At 48.6% G+C, this 25,001-nt stretch overlaps 2 protein-coding genes across 3 annotated transcripts in view; one reads left to right on the top strand and one right to left on the bottom strand.

Moving 5' to 3' along the window:
- The window catches only part of LOC116945018 (uncharacterized), an 87,586-nt gene extending 79,455 nt beyond the window's left edge, over window positions 1–8,131 (top strand). For both annotated transcript variants that reach the window (XM_032959071.2, XM_076068717.1), the window contains 3 exons: window positions 1,379–1,465; window positions 5,494–5,532; window positions 5,915–8,131. In XM_032959071.2, the coding sequence (XP_032814962.2) occupies window positions 1,379–1,465; window positions 5,494–5,532; window positions 5,915–5,917 (129 nt within the window). In that variant the 3' untranslated portion in view covers window positions 5,918–8,131. The remainder of the gene's footprint in view (window positions 1–1,378; window positions 1,466–5,493; window positions 5,533–5,914) is intronic.
- A 1,103-nt stretch (window positions 8,132–9,234) lies between these two features.
- LOC116945017 (multimerin-1-like) overlaps window positions 9,235–25,001 on the bottom strand; it is a 30,130-nt gene continuing 14,363 nt past the window's right edge. Inside the window, exons 2-8 of the mRNA XM_032959070.2 lie at window positions 23,300–23,425; window positions 21,162–21,268; window positions 18,873–18,956; window positions 17,445–17,678; window positions 14,725–16,527; window positions 12,590–12,880; window positions 9,235–11,044 (exon numbers count right to left, since the gene is read on the bottom strand). Coding sequence (XP_032814961.2) covers window positions 10,842–11,044; window positions 12,590–12,880; window positions 14,725–16,527; window positions 17,445–17,678; window positions 18,873–18,956; window positions 21,162–21,268; window positions 23,300–23,425 — 2,848 coding nt within the window. The 3' untranslated portion in view covers window positions 9,235–10,841. The remainder of the gene's footprint in view (window positions 11,045–12,589; window positions 12,881–14,724; window positions 16,528–17,444; window positions 17,679–18,872; window positions 18,957–21,161; window positions 21,269–23,299; window positions 23,426–25,001) is intronic.

Raw genomic sequence — 25,001 nt, 5'->3', positions numbered from 1 at the left:
AAGGCTTCACTGTACATCCTTTTTCCTCTTAATTCCCATTGTTTCCCCTTTCCCATCCTTGACTTTACTCCCCTTCCTCGAATGTGCCATGGGTAAAAGTTGAATGAATGTGATATGACTATGTAACACCGTACACACGTATGAATGTGTGCACGTGTGTTATATTTTTGTGGCACAATAGAAATGGACACCCCTCAATTATATTTGTAGCAATCGAGTTAGCTGGGTTTTGTTTATAAAGACCTCATTGGCGATCAGTTTCAAGAGTACCATGTGAAAGGGACTCGACTCAAAATCGCCCCGAGTTCTCATCGCGCATCTCTGAAATTTTTTTTGGGTCCCTTCTCAATTCTTCCAAACCGCCGCGCCCTCAATACCAATCTGGCCTCAAACCGACGCCCCGCTCCCATTTCAACGTATCTTGTGTTTCTAGCCTTCAAACCGATGTGCCGGTCCAGGTGAATCACCGTACACCGCACCTATCCGGTGCCATCGGCCAGTGACACGAGCCGTAACGCTGTCGCTTTGCTGGTTCAAGCCGTTATGGTTGACAGCCCACTAATCAGTAACAACCATGCCGATATCAAACCTCTTGAGCTGTTAAGCTCGGTGGTAGGCTAACGGCATTTTACAACGCTTAGGGGGTATGCTTTTTGGCGGCCCTTACACAAGTACAGCAGTTATACTCCGATTTACTTCTCCCCCTTTTACGTCATTTCACAAATACGTCATCGCTTTATGAATACCGCTACCGGATTTGTGTTGCCTCAACTCCACACTTTACGTTGCTGACAGCAGCATCCGTCTGTTCTCGTATCCATCGCCTCCACCTAGCTTGTGAATCATTTTGATTCACGTCGTTTCGATATTCGTCATCGCACCTTTATTGGAGCGCATCCCCGATGCAAACCGGGTTATGACTGCATTTCAAAATAAATATGTTGCCATCGATCTGCTTAACCTCGTATCTTCACTTCGAATGTGCAGCACTTGTATAAAAACGTGTTTGCAAATTATGTATCAGTAAAATGTGTTTGCTGTGATAACTCACCATTATTATTTTATTTCACAAAACATCAACACTTTTTCCTGATCCAAAAGGGTTGGGGCAATATTTATCTCTGTTGGTGGCACTGAGTCCTTTTAAATGTAAATTCTACATTTCCATGACATGGCCTGTTCCATCCATAGGAGATTCATTTCTGCCTTCCCATGAATATACCTCCGTCTTATTTGCCACAGAGAGATGGTTCACAATACTGTCATCTTTGAATATATCGTTACAATAACGAAGCATTTTTACTTCAATGAAAAATATTGTATTTATTAAACTCTTAGTTGGCAATCTTTGGAATGTTCCATATTTCACTGTGTGCAGGGGGAACGAGGGCGCCGAAGTAAAAGAGGGCCTAAAGGCGACAAGGGGGAGCAGGGAGCCCCGGGTCTAGATGCCCCCTGCCCTTTGGTAAGTTCCAGATATTTATTAAAACCATATACGTTTTATAAGTTAAATGTTTAGCATATGTGTTCAGTTACAAAAAATTGGGCAATCTTTGTGCGCAATTTTTTTACTTGGAACGTACGTGGTGAAAACGGACTCTTTTGCGACGTAATACCATACGGTATGCGTGTAGCGCGTACCGCCGAACATTCTGGACTCGAGGAGTTGAGTCCCATGGTTGAGAATCTGTCCAATGAGAATCTGATGCGTCTAAAACAACAACGAGCTGAGGAAGAGGCCGATTAAACCACACCGCCACCACGAATAGTAACCCGTATTCACTGCTACAAGAAGAACAAGAATGCTGTCTTTGGACATATTTTTTAAATGTTCTGAAATCAAGCCAGAAGGTCCAGAGAAGATCCCAGAAGAGAGAGCCAGCTTTCTCTGGTGGACATTCCTGTGACTGCAGCTTTATCATCAGATGAAAAGGCAGGTAATCCTGTCCCTTCCTCTGCGTAACTCCATCATACATTGAACTTATTTCGCGCCGTACGTAGCCAACCGTGCTAATCGGTTGGCTAAGTCCATGTATGTGTAGTGACATAGAATTGGTCACTACGTAGCATAGCGCTGGCTGCTGGAAGGGAAGGGGATATGCAGCTTGTAGTAGCCCTGACTGACAGCAGGCCACGTGATAGACCCGAGAGGAATCTAGGGTAAAGGTTATGGAAGGGACACGTCAGGAACCCGCTAGTAGGTTTTAGAAAGGGGGCATGGCTGGGGCGGAGCGAGGCCACGCTGAGCGGATAAAAGGGGACCCCGAGCGGGAGCTCAGGGCTGTCATTTCGAGTGGGATCCCCGTCGTCGTTGCTGTTGAAGATGGTTGCCATCGCCGCTGTCGTCTAGTGCCTTCATCGCTGTCGTGTCCACTTGATAATTGCGCTGCGAGACGTAGTTGGCTGTCTTAGTTCAGCACCGTCAGTACAAAGTGCGCTCGGTGTTTAATTAAAGAATTGCCTCCAAGAAGTTACATCTCCAAGTCAGTCACTACATTTGGTGTCCGAAGTGTTGGAAAAAAAATGAAGAAAGAAAAATTCATCACGTCAAAGTCTGACGAGAAAATTATCCCACCGATAGTGTCTTCTGGAGATGTGGACGACGGTGATGCAGCCCCTTCGACAGCCCCGGTATCCGTCCCTGTCCCGTGGAGCAGCGGGACAGGGACATCAGCGCCTTGCAGCCGCCGTCGCAGAGGAGCTGGTCGTCCAGCTCGGATCCGCAACGCCTGCTGGAGATACTGCAGTGCGGAAACAGCGAGCGGACAGCCTGATTTTTGCCGCCGCACCAGCGCTGGGATCCGCGTCGCCTGCCGGAGATGCCGCAGCGCAGGAACAGCGGGCTGACGACTCTATTTTCGTCGCCGCACCTGTGCGGAAATCTGCGGAGTTCTCACCCGTGCGGGCGGCCGCCATTTTGTCCGCCATGGGCGCGGCACAGCAGCCGACCGCCATTTTGTCATCCGAGCGGGAAATTTTTCCCGCTGTTTTCAGCGCAGCATAGCGGCCGACCGCCATTTTGTCGCCCGAGCGGAAACATTTTCCCGCCGTATTCAAGTCGCCACCAGCGGGGTCTGCAGGGGCGCTGCCTCTACGGGGGTGCCTGCCTCCCGTCTGCGAGTTCGGGACGGCGGGAGGTGACGGGATAGCATTTTTGCGCCACTTCAGGGCGGCCTGCGCCTTGGTCAGATGGTCCGACGGGGGAACTCTGCCTCGGCTGTGTGCTTGGATGGCCGCCGGGAGCAGAGCGTGCCGAAGGTTGGTGCTGCAGGGGTAGGGGGGAGGCCATGATGCCTTATGCCGTCTGTAGCGGGATGCTGGGCTTGGCGGGAGCGCTGTTCAGCATTGACTTTAGGTTTTTCCCGACGCTCGCGGGCTGTGGCACGCCAGGGGTCGTTGGGTATCATTCTTTCTTGTTGACTGAGGTATTTTGTTAGAGTTTTGGCCAAAGATGTTGTTTTTGCGGGTTTTTTGTTGTTGTTGTGATTTGTTGTTGTTCACCGTGTTGGGGTTGTTGCATTGGTGCATTTTGTGCTTTGTGGAACTCTCTGTTATGGATGTGATTGATGTTAGCCGGGTCGGCTGGTTTTTTTTCACGGGGGGGGGGGGGGGGGTGATGTAGTGACATAGAATTGGTCACTACGTAGCATAGCGCTGGCTGCTGCTGACAGGGAAGGGGATCTGCAGCTTGTAGCAGCCCTGACTGACAGCAGGCCACGTGATAGACCCGAGAGGGATCTCGGGTAAAGGTTACGGAAGGGAGGATAAAGGGGACCCCGAGCGGGAGCTCGGGGCTGTCATTTGGAGTGGGATCCCCATCGTCGTTGCTGTTGAAAATCGTCGCCATCGCCGCTGCCTTCGTCGCTGTCGTCTCCACTGGATAATTTCGCTGCTAGACGTAGTTGGCTGTCTCAGTTCAGTGCCGTCAGTGTCAAACGGCTAGCGCAGTGTGTAGGCTCGCAACCAGTGTAGAGTTGCTTTTAAGTGAGAGACAGAGTGTGTGAACAATTTAGGGTGTGTATTGTATAAAGTATACAAAGTGTGGTCATGTTTAATTAAAGAATTGCCTCCAAGAAGTTACGTCTCCAAGTCAGTCACTACATTTGTAATTGACGTTCACGGCGATAAAGGAGCTCTACCAGCAGAAGAAGACACATGTCGTTCAGCTGTCTTCGGACAGATTTTTCATTCACTGCTGCAAGGAGCTGCTCAGCCCCGAGGCCTCAATCAGCAAGTTCTTCAACCTTCGGTGCGAAATTGCATCTAAGTATGTGTACTTACTATAAGTAAAAATGAGTATTAAATTCTAATCACGTGCATTTTTGTACACTTCATGAAATGTTGTCATCAATTTTTTTTTTGTCGGCTCGGAATGCAATCACTGATTTTAACATTATATCTTTGGGAAATTAAGAGTCCGCTTTAAGTAATTTCAAGTGTAAGTAGCATTTCCCAGGAACGCATCCCTTACGTATCGGGGGGTATTCCTGTATATGTGTGCAAGTGTTGGGAGATGACCTCCAGCAACGGTGGCGGGAGGAGGAGAGTGATGCTCACTATGGTGAGCATGGGGGGCTGGATAACTCAGCAAGTTAGTGGGGGGGGGAATGTAGGTGGTGTATCAGCCTGCCACCCTGGTCTGTTAACTCGATGCGGTATTTTTGGAATTATTGGAAGGAAAGGGCCTCACTGTTCGCAAGGTAGGACAGACGAACTCTCCATGCTGTTCAGTTGCCGATCCCGCCCCCGCCCCTCACCCCTACCACACTCCCCTCTTCTTTTGTCGCGGCTAAGAATGTCAAACAGCCATCGCCCCCACCCCAGGGCAACCCACCCACCCACTGGGGCCCACAGTTTGGAGTTTTTGGTTCGGTGTGCCGCGAAGATCGAGCAACCTCGAAAGTGTTGCTGTAGGGTGAAAAATATTTTGAAGCACCGTGATAACCAATACGACGTGGGTCTTTCCCTTGATCTCCTGCCGGCGAGCCTTTTCCATGCCATGTAAGCATCGCAGTGCACCGAGCTGGGTGCGAGTGCCACGGTGATGAGACTGCCAAATTTCCCGTTTACTGTCAATGTAGACATCTTGGTGCAGTGAATCATTCACTGGCAACAGTCCCCACAATCAGTGTTCGCTTCCTAGTATCAACTCCGGACGAGTACACAAAGTACTTTTGTATCAACAGCAAAGACGGTTGGTAGGGCATGATGCTGGCCACCCCACACTCTCATGTGCATTTCCGGCTTTAATAGTTTCAAGCACATTTAAGCACGTGTCCTTCCAGTTTTTAAGGCTAAACAAGCAGTCTGTGATATGTGTTGTCTCTGTGAGTACAAGTGAGTGACATTGTATGACATTGTATTTACCCTCAGACAGTCTCGTTTCAATCCATGTGCGTAAATTCAATACCCAATAACCAAATAGATAAAAATAAAGTTTTTACGCAAATATTGGACTTCCGCTATTAATAGTGTGTATGTATATTCCTACAGGGTCCGGATGGCTTGCCATTACCTGGGTGCTGGCAGAAAGTGAGTTTTGTTTGCTTTCGATGTAAAACGTTGCACCGACTTAATGGCTAACGCCTCAATAGCTGTCAATGCTATAACCATACCTTTTTTTCCATATAGAACCTAAAGCAGCAGAAAGCAGATTTGAAAGCAGTCCAAATGTGAATGCATTTGGCGCTGTTCATTTTAATGATGAAATTGCAGAAGTGGTGGAAATTCCACATTCATATGGCATGCACGTGTTATTCGGCACGATGTCCGACGTTTCGCTCCGCGCCCTAGGAGCTTCTTCGGGGACTTAGCATGGCGGTACAGCTCAAAGTTGAAAGCTATTGACCTGAGTAGTTTTGCTTCATTCATCCCGCGCAATACTGAAGCCAAGCCTGTCTTCTCTGTGTTGCAGTGATCGGCACACCTTGCCCCAAGCATCGCCTACAACGTGGCTCCTTTGTACATAAGATATAAATATTCCATTTTATGTGGTCTTCATTTTCACTGTTCTGCACTGTGCGTATATCTTTAAGTGCATACTTGCTTTATACAATGACAATAGGTGCATATGTGGCTTTTTACTACAATTTAATTAAATGATCTGCCCTTGACCTCTCCCATACACATGTATTTATTTCACTGGCTTTCTGTCACGTTGTTAAATGTACGAGTATGTCTAGAGCCACCGTGGTACGGAGGTGGACGCGGTTTGTCTGACAGTACACAGGTCCCAGATTAATTTTCCTGGTCAAATTCGGCCAAAACATCAAAAACATTGCGTAGTCCACGGACGTGTTTGTCTGTCTGTCGTTAAACTAGTTAAACTGCAGTGACTTGTTTTTTGCAGATCATTTGTGGTGAGGGAAAAAGTGTGGAGCCCCACACCCTTCAGTACTTCCAAAACAGTTGTGCTAGAATTCAGCTGGACGGACTGGGCAGCCTCGTGAGTAGAGTAGTGCAGTCAACCGGGGAGGCATCGCCAGTTCGATGGATTGTCAGGATTCATTGCCGCCTTTCAAGAACCATTACTTGTAAACATCGCGGTGATTGGTAGCACGTCTGGTGGCTGCACACGAATGCAGAAACATTGATTATTACGCGCGTGGTTCTACGAATGTATTAAGCTTAATAACAGTTATTAATCAATGAATGGATGCATTGTTACACCCCGAGCGTTGGAAGTCTGATAGCCCATATTTTAAATGTACTTATGACTATAGAGCTGTTTCTGCTTTAGTTCCCCAGGTCTTATGACAACAAGACAACTCCAATTGGCTTTCACTTGATTAAGTAAATTATTCGATTTGTAAAGGATAAATGATGTTAAGAGTGGGAGCTCCTTGGCCACGATTACAAGGTTGACCCTACTTAAAGTGACCGAACACAGCTAAGACATCTGTGATACGCTGTGATACACAATACCTCAAATCTCTCCCACATATACCATGCAATTTGGGCATCTCCCATTATCCTTCGCAGCCGAATGTTTTAATCCCGTCTTCTTCTCGAGTCCTGCCACCAGCAGTCGTCTGTTTATCCAGTGTCTGGCACGTGGTGATGGTGGTGATGTGCGCCGCTCTATAGCCTCGACGAGATCCTCCACGATGCACGGGCTCCTCCAGGGAACCGACAGACGCTCCGCGGTCCGCGTGTCACCCGCAGTCGTCTGTGGGTCCGGGTGTCCTCCGTAGACCAGCACCCTCTGCCTCCGCGCGTTGACTTGTCCTACTCGCCGACTCCCCCCCGTCCGAATGCGATTTTAAACGCCACGTTCCACGGTTCACCGAACGACATCTGCGATGGCGGCAAGCTGTCCGGTCAACGTGGACGTGCGTTGCGACGTCCCCGTGGTGGCTGTGTCGGGCTGTGTCCACCATGTTTTCGGTCACGTGGCCATCGGTGATACATTTTTTTTTAAGCGGTTCCCGTTACAGCTCTGGAGCTTTTTTCTGTGATTTCAGGTGGCTGAAAAATACCCCACGAGCTGCCTGGAAATCATGGAATAGCTTCCGGCCCACCTGAAATCGCAGCCGCCTAAAATCATGAGCGCTACTTTTTATCATGAATGTTGGCAGGTGATACGTCCACGTGAACTAAAGAGGAATCTGTACAATTGCATTTGCCCATAGGCCGAAGTTTGTGAGTTGATGGATTAATTGAAACGATTTGTTGCGGTCTTGTCATTTAAATTTCTGTTAGATTGTTATCACTTCGTCATCTGAGTGGAGGGGAACGTTTGCCTGTGGTGATAAGTCAACATCGATTTCTATGTGCGTGGCAAAAACAGTTAGCATCTGCCAAGCTGTTTTACTGCTATAAAAAAACGAAAAGTTGCCGTGTGTTGTTTTTTTTTACGAACAGCGAAGCGAGTTGATGCATCACGTACCTAGAAAACATTGCATCTCCACTTTCTCGCAGTGGTCATGACGCCGATGTCGACGCCTTACCCTTCGTGATTTGTACGCGCGTTTAGTACGAACATTTTGCTATCAGTATTATTCGGGAAATGTTTTTTTGAAACGTTTGTGTAATGGTGTGTTTATATTTGTACAATATGTTGTCGTTATTTTTTTGATGAATTGTAAAAAAAAATGTGAGGGTTCAATAAACATCACGTGAGTCATGTGTTTTTCTTCTTCCCAAAAGCAGTCAATAACTGTGTGAATTTTGATGTTGCCATGGTTGCAATGGTTAGCACATCGGGCCTGAAATCAGGCACGGTATTTGAAACAATTGGCAGGTTTATTCAACCCCCCCTCCCCACCCGCCGCCTCTTTCCACCCAGCAGTCTAAATGGGTACGCCAGTTAGTCGATCAGCAGGCTGTGTGTGGTGGGCCAAGATGTCTGGCCAGAGTGGAAGAATCGGTCAAATTCTCCCTCCAGGGGCTCTCTACAGCTCTGTCTTGCGGAGGCCCTTCCAACAGTAGCGGCGTGAGCGAACAATTGCAGGGCCGCGCCTCGATTTGAGGGCCATCAGCGCTGACGGTCAATGCCTGCCACTCAGGGGAGGCACTTTTGGGTTTGATTTATGTTAAGAAATAAAACGAGAATGCCCTTTCTATATGAAAACTTCACCGAGCCTCGCGACTCTTTTTTTTCTGGAGGGCCCATGCCATGTGGATTGCTCTGCCCAATGCCAAGTGATTTATTTTGCAATGTGATGTCACGATTGACTCGAAACTGGATTCAAACCCATGTTTTCAGGGTTGCCGGATCAGCTCTCTCACATGGCATTATCTCCCCGAGCCGTCCAGAAAATCTAGCTGCATTTTTACGTGTGTCGTAAATATTGAATAATGTGCTTTTGTCTATTAAAAACATACAAAATTATTTTTATATTTTAATAATATGTGCAGACTACATGTGATACATTTTAAAGATGTTTCTTTACTCAACAACCGTGTACACAGCCAGGAGTATCTTTAAAGTGTGAGACTTGAGCATTGTTATTATATACAGAATATTAAATAGCATATATATATTTTTAAATGTCTACGTTTTTTTGTAAAAGTATTTATAAATCAACACTCGTGGGATATGAATTTGTTTTAATATAATGCAACTATACGGCATTTTAATTCGATGATAGTTGTGTGTTTAATCGGAATAGCGTCAAGTTACTGATAATACGAATAATCTATAGTTTGTATTCCTGATAATAAAAGCAAATGCTAGTTTGCGATATCACACGAATCGTTAACATTTAAAAAGAAAAACTCATGAGAAATAAATTTCTGCCTAAATATTGATTTTATTTTGAATATAGATTTAAGAATAATGTCTTATAAGGACTGAAACATTGTACGTGTTCCAGACATAGCCACAGGTCCACACACCACAGCCCTCGTTCACAAAGGGTTAACATCTCCATTCCCCAGACCCGGCTGGAAATGTTTCAAGAGAAATGTACCTGAAGGGTGTTCGTCTATAGGCAGGTCACTTGTGATGGGGAAAAGTGTGGGCATCACCACCGATTTCGACACGTCTGGCCCACTATGGAAGAGTAGGCCAAAATACCCTCCCGAGGGGCTCTCGAGAGCTCGCCTCTAACGGAGGCACCATCCACCAGCAGTGGCGCGAGTGAGCGATGGCAGTGCTGCACCTTTACCAAAGGTTGGGGGAAACAAGTTCAACATCCCGGTGACAATATTAGGGAAAGGAGCTGTTAGGTTTACCGATTTTAGAGTTTGGACATTGTCATAAACAAGATGTAACATACTTGATCTATCCAGCAGATATGAGGTATGCAGATTTGTTTATGCAATGACAATAAATGCATTTTATTCCACTGACCTATGGCCTTTGTTCCAGGTTAATGTGTCCCGGGAGCAAAACTAACTCGGAACTCAAATACAAGGCTTGTACCCATACCCTAATGCCACATGCACCACTAAATCTAGGGGTACGAGCCTTACACTGATATCACCTTCACTGATACATCAGCTCAGTCATGTGTTGTGGACTTTTAATCCAACTCATTCGTCCCCTGATGTTCTTGGCAGGCCCCAGCCACGCCTCATGAATAATTTGAGGCCCCAAAATTGCCTTTCAGCAGTGTGTTTCTAGCAAGTATTCTAACGAAAGAAAATTTCCATTTTATAATCGCTCATGGAAAATGTTACATCTTCCCCCCTTGTACAGCTTATTAAGATGCCGTTCTGAATTGCTCGAGCAAATTACTGCAATAAAATGTAGACCGACATACAGCACACACAGCTGTGCTTTTGCAGCTACAAACTTAGCGGCAGGGTGGCGCTGTGCCACGGCCCTTCACTTTCACGTTCCCACGGTAGGGTGGCCGGGTCACACAAACCAGTTGGGGGAGGTCGCCTCGACCAATATATTTTTTTGGGGGTTGACGAAATGCACACCATTTTGTAGGAAGTGAAGAGTGGCGTTATAAAGTTGAAATTCAAACCTCTGGCTCAGGGTCACCACGTGTGAGCGAGGAGTACAGCGCGATGCTCGTTTGAGCACGGCGACATTTTGATTCACGTGAGAGAAAAAAAAGCATGCCCCTGCTCAGTCGAGCAAAGGAGTACCGCGCATCTTCAATATAAACCTCAAAGCAAGTGGTACAAATTCCACATTCCCATGGCAGGGGCCAGTTTACCCAATGGGACAAACACTGTTGACTCCCCACAAAGCCGGTACTTTATGACATTGACCCCCGAAAGGAGGATTATAGACCAAGCCAATCGCCGACGGCTTCAACGGACAAACCTTTCAAGTGCAAGCCAAGCACTTTTAAGTGCAGTTGTCTTGGCTGACATTCTCAGTTCTCTCCGTGTCAGCATGGCCAGTTTTATTTTTTTGTTTGTTTACCGGCGACACGCGTTTATGGGGAGTTGTGGCGCTGTTTCGTGCCGTCTTCCTGGCCAGCGCGGGCAGCGGTGGCGATGTTCCACGTGGTTCGTGCGTGCGTGGCCTTGGCGCGCGTGAGCCGGCGGCCCCCGCGTTGCGACGCCTCTGTGAGGTGAGCCGGCTCCAGGAAGCCGGGCATCCTCGCCGCCTCCGCATGCCCGGGCTCCGATCCAGCACCTTGGACAGCAGCGCAAGTAACCGTGACTGAACATTTTTGGTGATAGAAGCAGAGAATTGTCACGGATTTAACGGTGTTTGAATAAGATGCCTTAGAAATGTTTTAAAATAATTTACATTTTTAATGCGCGTTTTGACAAGTTTAGCTGATGGATTATACAGACATAGTTGTAAACTGTGACATCGTTGATAACTATGTCTGTCATATAAATATTAAACACAAAATGCAGGTTTTTGCCAGAGTTTTACGGGTAAAAAAAATACGTTCAAAGTAAGTCGATGCACAAGACAAGGACTAACTAGAAGAGCAGGGGTCGCCGATATTGTTAAAGCAAATCGAGTTGATCATCGGTTTTCCCCTTTTTTCTGGCAACAAAACAGCTGTGTTAAGATGTTAGAACACCAAACTGAGACCTTTTACAAGGAATCGTGTCTGCATTAACCACAATGCTTGTGGCCTATGGCCGAGTAATTTGGCCATAGGCGTTTGTACATTATGTACGGTGGTTTATTTCCCAGACCCGGTTGAGAGCCCAGACGTGAATTAATACATGACTGAATTACAGTCCTGTTGTCTTACCGATCCTTTCTCAGAGCAGAATTTGGTAGAAAGTTGTACGTCCTCTGATTTGGTTTCATGGCTCCCTTGAGGCCACTCAGTTTGTCCTGTTGGGAGACTTCCACCTACCAATTCGGATTTGTCCATGGCTGGAATTGTCTATTGCTGGCCTCATGCCACCGATGAAAATAGGCGCCTCTGTATTTTTATTTCAGAAGGGAGACGCTTTGACTTTTTGACTTATATGGCAGGGGAGGGGTACCACTTCATACTGCCCGTGGCCACATGAGGCCTACCACCTCGATAACGCCTGCACTGTAAGAATCTTAGCCACACTAATCACGTATCAGAGGGGTATATTTTGAAGCTGGAATAAGTTGACTTCGTCATTTTAGCACGCTTATTCACTTTCGACACAAGGAGGGCCCCTAGACGTGGCTGCGGTGTGCATCGATGTGGCCCATCGAAGAAATTTGACATCTCTACATGGCCCTCGGTGACGGAAAAGTTCAGCATCCCATGTTAAGGTCGTCGTGGATAATGGAGCAATTGGATGGGAGCGGTAGAGTCAGACCCCAACCAGGATTTGAGCTCACAAGATTTACGATTTGAGCTCACCAGATTAACGAGTGCTCGTGGAGTGCTTCAATCGCAGTGCTAGACGGCCAAGACTCTGGTTGACATCCACAGTGGCTTCTGGCTGGCCATCGAACAAAGACGGTCACCGCATCATCGTACGCTCTCAGATGCGCGTCTGGTGCCGTTTGGAAGGCCCTTCTGATATTAGGAAGCCACTGGAGCTATGCACTTTTCAATATAGGTTGCAAACTCATTTCTTTAGAACTGCTTTTTTGTGCTAACTTTGTTGTCCTTCCCCCGTACCTCCGATTAGCACGATTGGTATACGTACGGTGCGAAAGAAGTTCTACATACATACATACATTGTCATCAGGAGTCATGGACAATGAGGTGGGGGCGGCACTTGCCATGCAATGCCGCCGGTCCCTTCCCCGCCCGCTGTTGCTGCTCCTGCTGCTGCTGCTGCTTCGAGAGCGTCTCCTTGCGCTGTTGCCGCCGCTCGTCCTTATCCTTCCTGCGCGCCCGCATCGCGGCCTCCACGTGGGCCGACAGCTCGGCCAAGAGGTCGCGTCTCAGGGCCTCCATCTCCGCGTCCCGCGAGGACGCCATGGCGGCGAGCGTTCGCTGGAGGGCCGACGCGTTCCTGTCCACCTCCTCACGCAGCGCGTCCGTGCGGTCCAGGCAGCCGGCCGCAACACCTTTCGCACAAAGGCAGAAATCCCCTTCTTCTTCTCTCGTACGGCTGATGTAGATGCAGAGCAACAACGACAGTCTCACGTTCAGGTGGTCAAGCCAGATAACTACGTCAGGAGCGGCTGAGTGCATCGTCGTCACCGTGATGTCTCCTTCGTATTTGCGGATCGGGTGCTGTTGTACGGTCCGTTCTGGACGATCGCAGTCGCACACTGTGGCGTTTTTAGTTTTCCATTTGTGAATTGGCTATTCGCATTTGGCATGGTTTGTGCAGATGTGATTTAGGGTGGACTATGAGCTTCGTGGAAGATCAAACCTAGGGATGTAGAGCCCCTATAAAGCCTTAATAGACTGTCGGGGCAAGAGTTCTTATCGAGATCATATAAAGACCGAAATGGTGCATGGGGAGGTGCTATGGCGAGCACCATGCCTGGCGGCGTTTGTCTCTCCAGCGCTGATGTTTACACACCGCATCAGATATTCATGGCTGAGTAGACCTAGGGGAAGTCCAGGACCAGTTCAAATAGTTATCACAGATTCTCGATGTGAGCAGGATCAAACTGGGTTAGCTGAGTTTGTAGCACATGTTATTAACCACTACACTACCGCTCTCCATTGCCACCCACCCAGAAACTGGTCAGTTCATCACCGCTAACCTGCTAGTATAATTGCCACAGTGGCAAACCTTCAGTGGAGACAATTAAATACTAGGGATGCATGATCAGGTCAAGCTATTAACTTTTTTTTTATTTTACCAGGTAAGGTCTCGTCCCTTCACCTCATGAAGGCCGCTTGTGTTGTGGCCGAAACGTCGTGAGAATTTTATTGTGTTATTTTATTTTATCAATTCATTATTTTATTCTCATTCTACGTGACTTTACCGAAAGAACCAAAGAAGATGAATCCTTGCAGTCACGAAAGCTTTAAATCGAAAAATTAACACTATATACTGTAGTTATTTTTAAAAAGCGACCTGGCCACAAATGAAAGCTCAACGAAGTGGCTCATCATGTGGAAATGTATAGCAGCAAAATACTCTAAACGCATGTTTCGAAATGTGGGGACAAAATGGATAAAAGTACATGCGACTACAGAGAGAACACGCAAACTCCAAATATACAGGCTTCAGGGTCTGGATCGAACACACGACCTCCTGTATACTTGGCGAGGTAGTTAACATCTCACCACCTTGGCTGAATTGCTTATGGTGGTGGGAGTGGTTAGCGCATCATGCTCTGAACCTAGCGACTTCAATTTGACTTCTCAGCTGCCACCAGTGGTGAGTCATAACTGAAACTAATCCTGTTCCCTACCCCTTCACCAAGCTGTGTTGATCAGTTCGGTGAGGTACAGTCCAAAAACCAACACGGCGCTTAGGCCTCTAGCAGTGGAATGACAAAGGGATCCAAAATATTATGATTACGACCCGCACCTCCGATTATCACGGTCGGCTATGTACGGTGTGAATTAAGTTGAACATACATGCGAGCATAAGGCTGATTAAGCATTCTTTTCCATTACTACTCCTCTAGTTTACCAAAGAAATCCTAATTGAGTCTCAAAACGCATTGTCAGGAGGATCCTGGCACATTTCTACAATAGAGGGCGGTTTTGTTAAGTTTAATCTAAATTGAGTAAAAAGCAAGTACACTTTCAGCAACGGGATGTTTGACCAATATCATTTAGATTGCATGAGGTTGTTTTGGGTTTTGGGAGGAAGTCACAGAACCTGAGAGGAAACCCATGCAACCCAGGGGGAGAACATAAAACATATACACCAGCCACGAATCGACCCCGAGGCCCTTCTTGCTGCGAGGCACAAGCGTCGCCACTGCCTGCCAACCCTTACCGGCCATCTCATTGAGACGCGACTCCAGTCGCCCCAAGCGCTGCCCGTCCAACTCAAACCAGGCCCTCTCCAGCCGCCCGAGCCTCTCCCACAGCCTGTCCGCACGCCCCTCCGGCTCGCCCTCGTCCTCTCGCGATTCGAACTCCCCGCCGAAGGCGACCGCCGTCTCCTCCCGCTCCCTCGGGCCGCCGCGCGGGCGCGGTGCGGATGACGTGGAGTTCGCCACCTGCAGCTGCAGCGCCAGGAGGCGGCTCCGCATCGCGAGCACCACGTCGGACTGCTCGCGGACTGCGCCCACCGTCTCGCTCAGCAGCTGGCTGAGCTTCACGAGGTTGATCTCTACCTTGGCTCCCGGCTTCCCGACGCCATCGCCGGCGTCGGCGTACTCGCCGTCGTAATCGTCGTAGTCAGAGTCTCGGAACGCGCCGAGCTCCTCCAACGCGAGCGTGTGCCGCAGCGTGTCCTCCATGAGTGTGTTGAACGAGCCGTTGAGGTCGTCCACGTGCTGGCTCATGAGGCTTGCCTGCGCGAGGAGGTTCAGCGTGAGAGCCGACAGCTGATCCACGCGCCGGTGCAGGTGGCTCACGTTGCTGCCCAGCGCTCCGCTCTGCTCCAGTGCTCTCCTCGCCGTGCTCTCGGTGCTGTTCACCCGCGACTCCAGGTCAGAGGCCGGACTGGGCAGCCGAACTCCGGAGCCCAGAATGCTCCGGGAAAGCTTAAGGTCTTCCACGTCAATCTTGAAGCTGTCGACGGCCAAGATGAGGCCTTTCATCTGCTCCCGAAGAGACTGCGCTTCGTCGAGCCAGTCGGTGCCCGGCGCTCTCCTCTGCAAGCTCTCCTGCAGGTGCCCCACCTCTATTGAGAGGTTGTGGATGGTGGACATCACGGAGCCAAAGCGTTCCTCCATGGGTGACAGCCCGATGACAATGGTCTTGTTCATGTCCAGCAGTTGTTCTTGAACTTCGAGGAGCTTGATGGACAGAGAGTCCTCGCTCGCCTTGAAGGCATCCTGGAGCTTGTTGCACTCCCCCCAGCTCGCCTCCTGCTCCTCCTGGATCCTGTAGCTGAGCTCCTTCAGCTTCTCAGTGAACAGGTGCAACTGGTTGTAGACGTCTCTCAGAAGGTACTCGTGCCTCTTCAGCGTCTCGTTAAAGCGGCTAAAGTCCTGAGTTGGCACGGCCTTGGCTTTCTGCGCGTCGGAGCCGTGCGCTTTCATTCTGCCGTCGTCGCCGTCGCCACCGTCGGAACTCTCCGGCGCGGGTTTGCTCGCCGCCGCATTGCTCGTAATTTCAGCAGCAGCTGCGGCGGGCGCGGCGTTCACCTGGAGGCCAGCGATGGTGAGGTTCATTGTGTCGAGACGATCCTTTGCGAACTTCCACATCTTGCCGAGGTCTCCGCGCAGCTCCGATGCCAGCTCCCCTCTCGCCTCCACCGCCTCCCGCGCCCGTGTCCTCGCCTCTTCGGCGAGGCGTCGGGTCGTAGTCTCCACCGCCGCTCTGTGGGCTTGCTGTTCCAGCAGGAGGACGCTCCATTGCTCGGACGACTTGGAGGTTGCCTTCTCCAGGTTTTGAACCCTCCAGGTGAGGTCATCAAGCCTCTGCGAGACGCTGTCATTGAGGGAGGAGAGTGAGTGCTGCAGGAGCTGCAGGTCCCGCGCCAGCTGCGCGGCCGACGGGGTTGACAGAGTCACGTCGAGACCACCTGTGCCGTGGCCCAGCCGTCGAGATGCCTCCCCGAGTCGCTCGTCCAGCAGCTTCCGAACAAGATCAATGACCAGCTCCTCCGACACGCTGTCCAGCGTTACTGCGTTCAAAAAGAAATGACGATGATCTAAATATATTCAGCGAAAATTTTAGGCCAAATTGTGTCTCCTTGCTCAGTCGAGCACTCAGTGATGCTTACCTCTGTAGGTGGCCCTGAGCCTGGAGTGTAAATACCACAATGATACGGACCAGTGTCGCCTTAGCAAAAAATACTGTTGACTTGGCCCTAATTGTGTTGACCCTGGAGAGATGATGAATGTATCCCCAACAGTCGATGAACTTGCAACGTGCCCATTTTAAATCACGTGCTTTTCTGAAAATTCCCTTGCTCACGCAATACGATTTTGAGTGGAGTGTAGCAGTTTTGTGCGCTGTGCTATGAACCCAGAAACCCAAGTTGGATTCCTGGCCATGGCCAACACAAATAACAAATGAATCTCAACCGGTCCTGGGCCACCCACTTTCAGCAACCTACATTGACCAGTTTTGGTGAAGTATCGTCAAACGATGCTCTTAACTACCGTGGCATGGAGAGGCCTTCATCCAGCAGTGGATTGACAAAGGGCTGTAAATAATAATTATTATTGTTCAATTAAGTTTCAGGGATATGGCGCGCCACGATGGCGAGATGTTAACTAGCTCGCTTGGTATGCAGGAGATCGTGGGTTTGATCCCGACCCTGACGCCTGTATATTTGGAGTTTGCGTGTTCCCCCACGTGGTCTCTCTTCCCGTGGTGCTGAGTGGATTTTTCTCTGGGGCCTCTGGGTTTTACCTCCACATTTAAAAACGTGCGTTTAGAGTATTTGGCTACTTTCATTTTCCACATGATGATCAACTTCGTTGAGCTATCATTTGTGGCCGGGTCGCTTCCGAAAAAGAGCTACATAGGCTCAGTGGGCCCTACCTGGTAAAACTAAATACATATGGTGATGATGACAATCATGACGATGCTCACCTTTCCTCTCGCTGGAGTGGACCCTGGTGGCTGAATGCCCATGAGCCACGCTCCGTGACTCCCTCTGCTCGAAGCCCTCCACTTGTTGATCCATGTCCTTCCCGTAGTCGTCATCGTCGACTTCACTGCCATCTGCCCCCCCCCAACGGGGGGCACTCCAAACAGATCCCGTGTCCCCTTTCCCTTTGAGGCCGAGCAACAGCTGAGCCGTGACGCCTGGAATGGTGTCACCGTCTGCAAATAACGGAACAAAAACGTTTTTGGCAACGATTGTGTCAGAGCCATGCCGGCGGGCAGAGTGATCGGGAGGTGTAACGATGCCCCGTGTCCAAAACTGAGCCACCACCGCTGACACCCGGGTTTTCTAATGCAGGACTCACTCAAAATTAACCACGTGTCAAAATGCAATACATTTAACGGTTACAGCCTGGTTACAAAAAATAAAGTGGCTTCATGCCTAAGCTAATATTGTGCGGTGCCCATCTCATCTTCGTACAGCTGATGCTGATGCACAGCAACAACTATCATTTTACATGGAGGCGGCTGACCTGAATAATCGCGTCATGAGTAGCGCAGCGTATCACCGTGGCAATTGATGCCTCCTCCGTGTTTGTGAATCAAGCATCGAATCGTTGGATGTTCCGCCATCAGTGACTTCAATTCCCCCTCCCACCCACCTCTTCTGAACCCCGGAGCCTAGAGTTCGGAAACTTCTGTCCATGGAGTTTCTGTGCCCCTAGAGTTCAGAAACTTATGTCTATGGAGTTTCTGTGCCCCTAGAGTTCGGAAACTTATGTCCATGGTGTTTCTGTGCCCCTAGAGTTCAGAAACTTATGTCCATGGAGTTTCTGTGCCCCTAGAGTTTGGAAACTTCTGTCCATGGAGTTTCTGTGCCCCTAGAGTTCGGAAACTTACGTCCATGGAGTTGCTGTGCCCCTAGAGTTCGGAAACTTCTGTCCATCGAGTTTATGTGCCCCTAAGATCGTAAACTTCTGTCCATGGAGTTTCTGTGCCCCTAGAGTTCGGAAACTTACGTCCATGGAGTTGCTGTGCCCCTAGAGTTCGGAAACTTCTGTCCATCGAGTTTATGTGCCCCTAAGATCGTAAACTTCTGTCCATGGAGTTTCTGTGCCCCTAGAGTTCGTAAACTTCTGTCCATCGAGTGTATGTGCCCCTAGAGTTCGGAAACTTCTGTACATGGAGTTTCTGTGCCCCTAGAGTTCGGAAACTTCTGCCCATGGAGTTTCTGTGCCTCCGTCCCTGCGTCGCGGTTCGTGCCCTATCCCGGGCTCTTATTGAAATGAAAAAAAAAGATGTTCCGTCGTCTATTTACTTATTTTCTAATTGTGTATCAAGCGTCCGCAATATTCTGTGACGGATGTGGTTTAGGGGTGGTGGCCCATAGGCTTAACGGAGTGCGGTGAGCACCGTTGTCATCGCTCTGCCTGCCGTGGGCTCGCTGCTGCGGTGGCGGTGGATGCTCATGAAGACTCGCGGTGCCCACTGCCTCCTCTGATGAGGGATTCGCCATCAGGGAAACGGAGGTGCACGTCGAATGTATCGGCAGGTAGGACGAAGACGCGGGGGCGGGCAGGGGGGGGGGAAGTAAACAGATGCAAATGTGAGCACACAGAGGGCAGGGACAAAGAGGTGAATGAAGCAGGGCAGAGCAGCAAAGGATATAATTACCGCGCGTCATCGCAATGCTCGTTCACGTTTGATTCGCCATGGTTTGCTATTGGCAAGGGCTGCAAGGCCCCTCTCAAAATCATTCAGTCACAGCGTTTCTATTAGGAAGGAGGGGAAAGAAGTTAGACTCATTAACATCAAAATGTGTGTTCTTTAAAAATTATTTGACTGTTGTTTAGAAAAGATTTTTGTTTTCCTTTACACATTCGGATGACGTCAATTCACTCTGATGCGTGAATTGATTTTACATCGATTTCCTGATTTGAAACTGTCGGTAGTTGAACTAAATGCATCACACATGTGGCTTATTTCTACGTAAATCCTATTTACCGTGGCCGAGATGCGTCAATGTAACATAAGTTACAAATTCCCAAACCCACATTGACCAGTATAGTGAAGTTATTTCCTGATAACCCCCCCCCCCCCCCCATTACATCATAGCATAGGAAGGCCCTTACCAGCAGTGGATTGACACACAGGCTACACATAGACATATATGAAATGAGTAAATGTTGGCTATATTTGAGAAGAGGATAACTTTGTGGAATGGAGCGTACATTGTTTTCTGTCCATATCCATTTTATGTGTATTTTTTGTTTTGGTACAAAACAGAGAACTTGACACCAACTATTTTCATGCTCAGTGGCTGAGTTCCATCTCAATGTACGAGCACGGAGACAATTGTAGTGTTTTTATTTTTATTTATAACTATCAGGAAGTACCCGGCGTTGCCTGGGTCTTAAAAATATTTCAAAACTACTCTTAAAAATGTAAGAGCAGTGCGTACTGACTGTGGTGGTACCTGCTATGATTACACCAGTGCATACTGTGGTGGTACCTGCTATGATTACAGCAGTGCATACTGTGGTGGTACCTGTTTTCACTGCAGCAGTGCATACTGTGGTGGTACCTGCTATGATTACAGCAGTGCGTACCGACTGTGGTGGTACCTGCTATGATTACAGCAGTTCATACCGACTGTGGTGGTACCTGCTATCACTAAAGTAGTGCATGCTGACTCTATAGCAGTATTTATCGACACTATAGCACAAAGTACTCACCTGACAGAGTGACGTGGTGAGGCCTAGTCCTGTGCGGTGGTACCTGCTATGATTACAGCAGCGAATACTGACTGTGGTGGTACCTGCTATGATTACAGCAGTGCATACCGACTGTGGTGGTACCTGCTACATCTAGTGACTGTATAGTAGTAATAACTGCTCGTATAGGGGTGGGAGAGACATCACACAGTGAAGATTTGTTTCGCATTTTTAACGCGAAAGAAAATGTCCCCCCCCCCCCCACCAAAGGCGAGTGAGTTGGTATAGTCGTGAGCGCGTGATAAATAAATAAATGGGCTACTGCCTATAATGGTAGCATCTAGCGACTGCATATATTAGTAGCTGCACGCATCGGAGTGGGGGGGGACATGACACAGTGAATAATTTACGTCAGCGTTTAGTGTATTTTTTATAGCATTTTTAACGCTAAAGAAAATGTCCCCCTGACTCCCACCGAAGGCGTGCGACTTGGTATGAGCCGTCCCCCCCCACCAAAGGCGCGTGAGTTGGTATGGTCGTGCACGCGTCATAAATAAATAATAGTGAAGCGCAAAAAATTCGCACTAAATCGCTAATTAAACTGATTTAAAGTTGACGGATATGAAAAAGGAATAGCGCTTGCTGACCGCGGGGTTTACGGCGTGGTAACTGGCTATATTTTTTTTACGTCAACCCCACCGTTAGAGAGCCAAGCGAGCGACCACACACAAACCCACACACAAACCCACAATTTTGGACTTTATATATAGAGAGATAACGCCACACGGTATAGACGCAGCGTCAATAAAAACCGCGTTGCCAGCCCAGAGCTTCTTTCACAAAGAAGCCCCTCTTAAAAGAAGTGTAAGAAGGTCTCCACTGGCACTTCACTGCAATGAGTGCCCGGTAGTAGTTTTTTTTTACAACGTGAAGGTTGGCTGTGAAAAGTTCACCAGCATCCTGGGATAAAGACGATGAGCTTCCCTACCTGTGAGGTCACATGCAGGGCCCATGTGACCCGGGCAGCACTTCCACTGGAGGGACGTAACGATGCTGTGCTTGATCCGGTACAATGGCCTGGTCATTTCTTTGAATCTGAATTGAGACATCATCACCATCGCCATATACACCTCTGCAAATTACTCAATTGGCATTACACATGGCAATCATTGCCCCCCCCTCCCACCCTCCTAACTGGCAAACCGATGCCCGCTCACAGGCCAGGTGCTGAGCCACCTTGTGCCACACAGGGTGCCATCCCCGATGTCTGAGATGTTAATGTAAGCCGCTTGCCACGTGTAAAGCTCTCTGAGATGCACCAGCGCAAATTGCACTATATTCAAAATATATACATGGTCAAGAAAAGCATCATCGTTTTAATGTGTAACGCCTTTGACACTCAAACACACCTCAACATTTGCCTAGAAGCCAACATCTTTATTTACACATTCATATGTGAATACAAAATGCGACTGTGTATCGTTTATGTAATAACAAAGTGATTTTTAAATGAAAGATCTGTGAAGAAAATGTCGATTTGTGCAAAATTCTGAAGAGAAAAAACAACTTTGACCTTTGTAACCTTGAAATTGACATTCAAGGTTAACATTGTCGATGGCATGCACCGACATCGTTATCATCATCGTATGCGTCATCACCTGAGCGTAAATACCTTGCAGTTAAAAACGCAACGATGAAACGAGCATAAGAATAAAGTTTCACCCTTCCACTGTGGAGGGATGCTAGCGTGCTGTCATGGTTAGGGTTATTGATGAGCACATCGGACTTGCAGAGCTCTCCGGCTGGATCTTCCAAGGTAAGTTTCATCAATCTTGCCACCTCTGTCCAAAAAAAAAACACTTCAGGTGGGTAAAAGTGTGGGTACTCCCACCTCTTACAAGCAGGGCCGGAGTAAGGCACGGGGGCTTTAGGGTCTGCAGCCCAGGGGCCTCAGCCAGCTAGAGGGCCTCCAGAGATTAAGTCAAAAGTCATTTCATTTGTGAATGCTGAATTTTATTTGTTGTTAGCCTTGTAAAAATAAATTACATTTTTCTTTAACTTTTTTTTTCCTTTTGAAAATATTACTGGGGGCCTCCCAGTTACCTGTAGCCCAAGGGCCTACACAATCCTAATCCGGCCCTGCCGCTCCCCACTGTCCACACACACGGATTAAGATTGTGTAGCCCAAGGGCCTACACAATCCTAATCCTGCCCTGCTTCCAAGATATCTGGCCAGCGTGGAAGAATTGGCCAAAATATCCTTGAGTACAGGGGTCCTCAACCCCCGGGCCACGAACCGGTACCGGCACCGGTCCGTGGCCTGTTAGGAACCAGGCCGCACAGCAGGAGGAGAGCGGTGAGTCCGCGCGTGGCCCGCCCCCATTATTTTATTATTTACCACTTCCATCCGCGCCTCTTTCCCGCACTGCGCACTCGTCTCAGTCACAGTTTTGGTAAGCCCACAAGCTAACCCCTAGCCAAAATGAGTAAAAAAAACTAACGTGGTTGGAGAGCTCCTTTGAAAAGGGGGAAAGACCCAATGACGAACCCTCCCCCCCTCCACCCCGGTCCGTGAAAAAAAATTGTCTTCCACGAAACCGGTCCCTGGTGCCAAAGGTTGGGGACCGCTGCTCTAGTGGATGTCCTTGCATGAAAAAAAACCTTAAGTCTTAATTAAATTAAATGTATGTAATAAGGAGCTGAGGGAAAGTTTTGCACTTAACCCTTTCCCATTGCGATGACGTACTGTACATGGATGTCATTAGAATGGAATGGAAAGAAAAACTAAATTAAAATAACTTCATCGGCACGTCTTCAGGTCGGAAGACATAGCGAGGCTCCCACAAGGCCATGCGAGGGGACATGGAACATTTTGGCGCACCAGGTATCATAGAGTGCGGTCGTGTCATTACAGTTCCCTGCGACGAGTACGTCTTTAAAAAGCAACGGGCGCTACGCCTCTCTGTATAAAATTAACGCTCAGCCGCTTGCGCGTGTTCCGAGATTGGGCGGGGCCAACGGGAACGCACCACCCTGCAACTTGCAGACGTCTCGGAAACGTGGAAAGGGCGAAGTTGTTTGATGCGACCGAGGCCAAGGCCCGTAGGGTGTGAAGTAGCGACTCACGTGTGGCGGTTCTGACAGCTGCCTTGGCCCCATGGACACGGCTCGGCCACCGTTGCGCCAAACGTCTCGGTCCCGTTGGTCACGACGCTGGTGGCGATGCGCGTCTGCACGTACGCACACCAGTCCCTGGTCACAGGGAAAGGGGGGCGCCCAGTGGTTAGTAGCTTGTGTCCTGCCATGAGTAGGTAGTGAGCATGGTCGAATTGGGCTGGGAAGTTGGTTCATTGTCAGAATCAGAATTTGTATTCATACTGGAGGAATCCGATGAGCTATAAAGCTCTTTTTCAAAGATGTCCAGTCGGGGCAGGTAAGAACGTTACACCAAGAAACGACACAAAAACACAATAGGAGTGCAAAGAATAGGAAAGGTAAAGACATCACTTACAAAAAATATATACAAATAAAATTATACTTTTTTTATTTCACCAGGTAAGGCCCATTGAGCTATTAGCTTCTTTTTTGGAAGCGACCTGGCCACAAATGATAGCTCAACGAAGTGGCTTATCATCACGTGGACATTTATGATGGGTACATGGAGGCTTTAAAAGTGTTTTTCTATCCATCAGACTTTACTTATCCCATTGGGATGTTTCAGATACTGTTCAGTGTTAATAACCAGACACAGTGTCGGCTTCATGAGCAACCACACTCTCTCTATATATACTCATGTTGTTTATTTCTAAAGCCATAATAGCCAGGGAAATACATATTTCATTTATAACATTCGTCACCCTCAACGAATGGTCTTTTTTCTTTCTCAGGCTCAAATGTGCATTGGTTTGTGCTGATCTCAAATGGAATGCCAGAGCCAGTGGTAGAAATTCCACATTCGTGTGACGGGGACCAGTCAGTCCAAAGTACAACCACCGTTGACTTCCCTCCCCACGTGTCGCATCATCAACAGGTGGTGCTCATTTCGCCGACGATGAACCGAACGGATCCAGCATTGATTTAGTCTCCTGACCAGGAGATGCACATGTTCACCCCCTCCCCACCTTTCATCATGCTAAGTCCGCCCATTAAATGCAAATGTTAGGCTAATTCCTTTGTCAAGGCACCTTAATTACTCTCACACAGCTTAAAGGTCACGGTCTGAGCTTGGCTGTGTTCACTCCAGCGCTGTCCTCGAGACAGTCTGGTCCCTTCACCTGATGAAGGGCGCTTGTGTTGTGGCCGAAATGTCGTGATTTTTGTTGTTTTATTTTTACCTACGTGACTTTACCGAATAGAACCAAAGAGTTTAGGAGGAGCCCTGTCACGTTACCAGCTGAACCAGAGTCCAAAATCTCCCTGATTGTTAATCATGACCTCCACTGAGACAGCATTAGTTATGCATGAGCCGAGTATATGTGTACATGTACTGCAGAGCCCGTTTTGTCAATCCACGGATGGGCGTGGGCCCAAAGAGTGGCGCCTTTCCTGCCACCGTGGCGAGAAAGGCGCCACCCTGGCGAGATGTTGACTACCTCGCCTGGTATACAGGGGGTCGTGGGTTTGATCTCGACACTGACGCCTGCTGCTGTATATTTGGAGTTTGCGTGTCTCTCTCTCATCATCATCATCACGGTGGCTAGGAGATGTTAACTACCTCACCCGGTATACAGGAGGTCGTGGGTTTGATCCCGACCCTGATGCCTGCTGCTGTATATTTGGAGTTTGCGTGTCTCTCTCTCATCATCATCATCATCACGGTGGCTAGGAG

The sequence above is a fragment of the Petromyzon marinus genome, chromosome 22 (genome assembly GCF_048934315.1).
Source record: "Petromyzon marinus isolate PM22_M1 ecotype Great Lakes invasive population chromosome 22, UKy_Petmar_22M1.pri1.0, whole genome shotgun sequence".
Taxonomy (NCBI): Eukaryota; Metazoa; Chordata; class Hyperoartia; order Petromyzontiformes; family Petromyzontidae; genus Petromyzon; species Petromyzon marinus.
The sequence above is the reverse complement of the archived record's forward strand: the minus strand, read 5'-3'. Positions and strand labels throughout refer to the sequence as shown.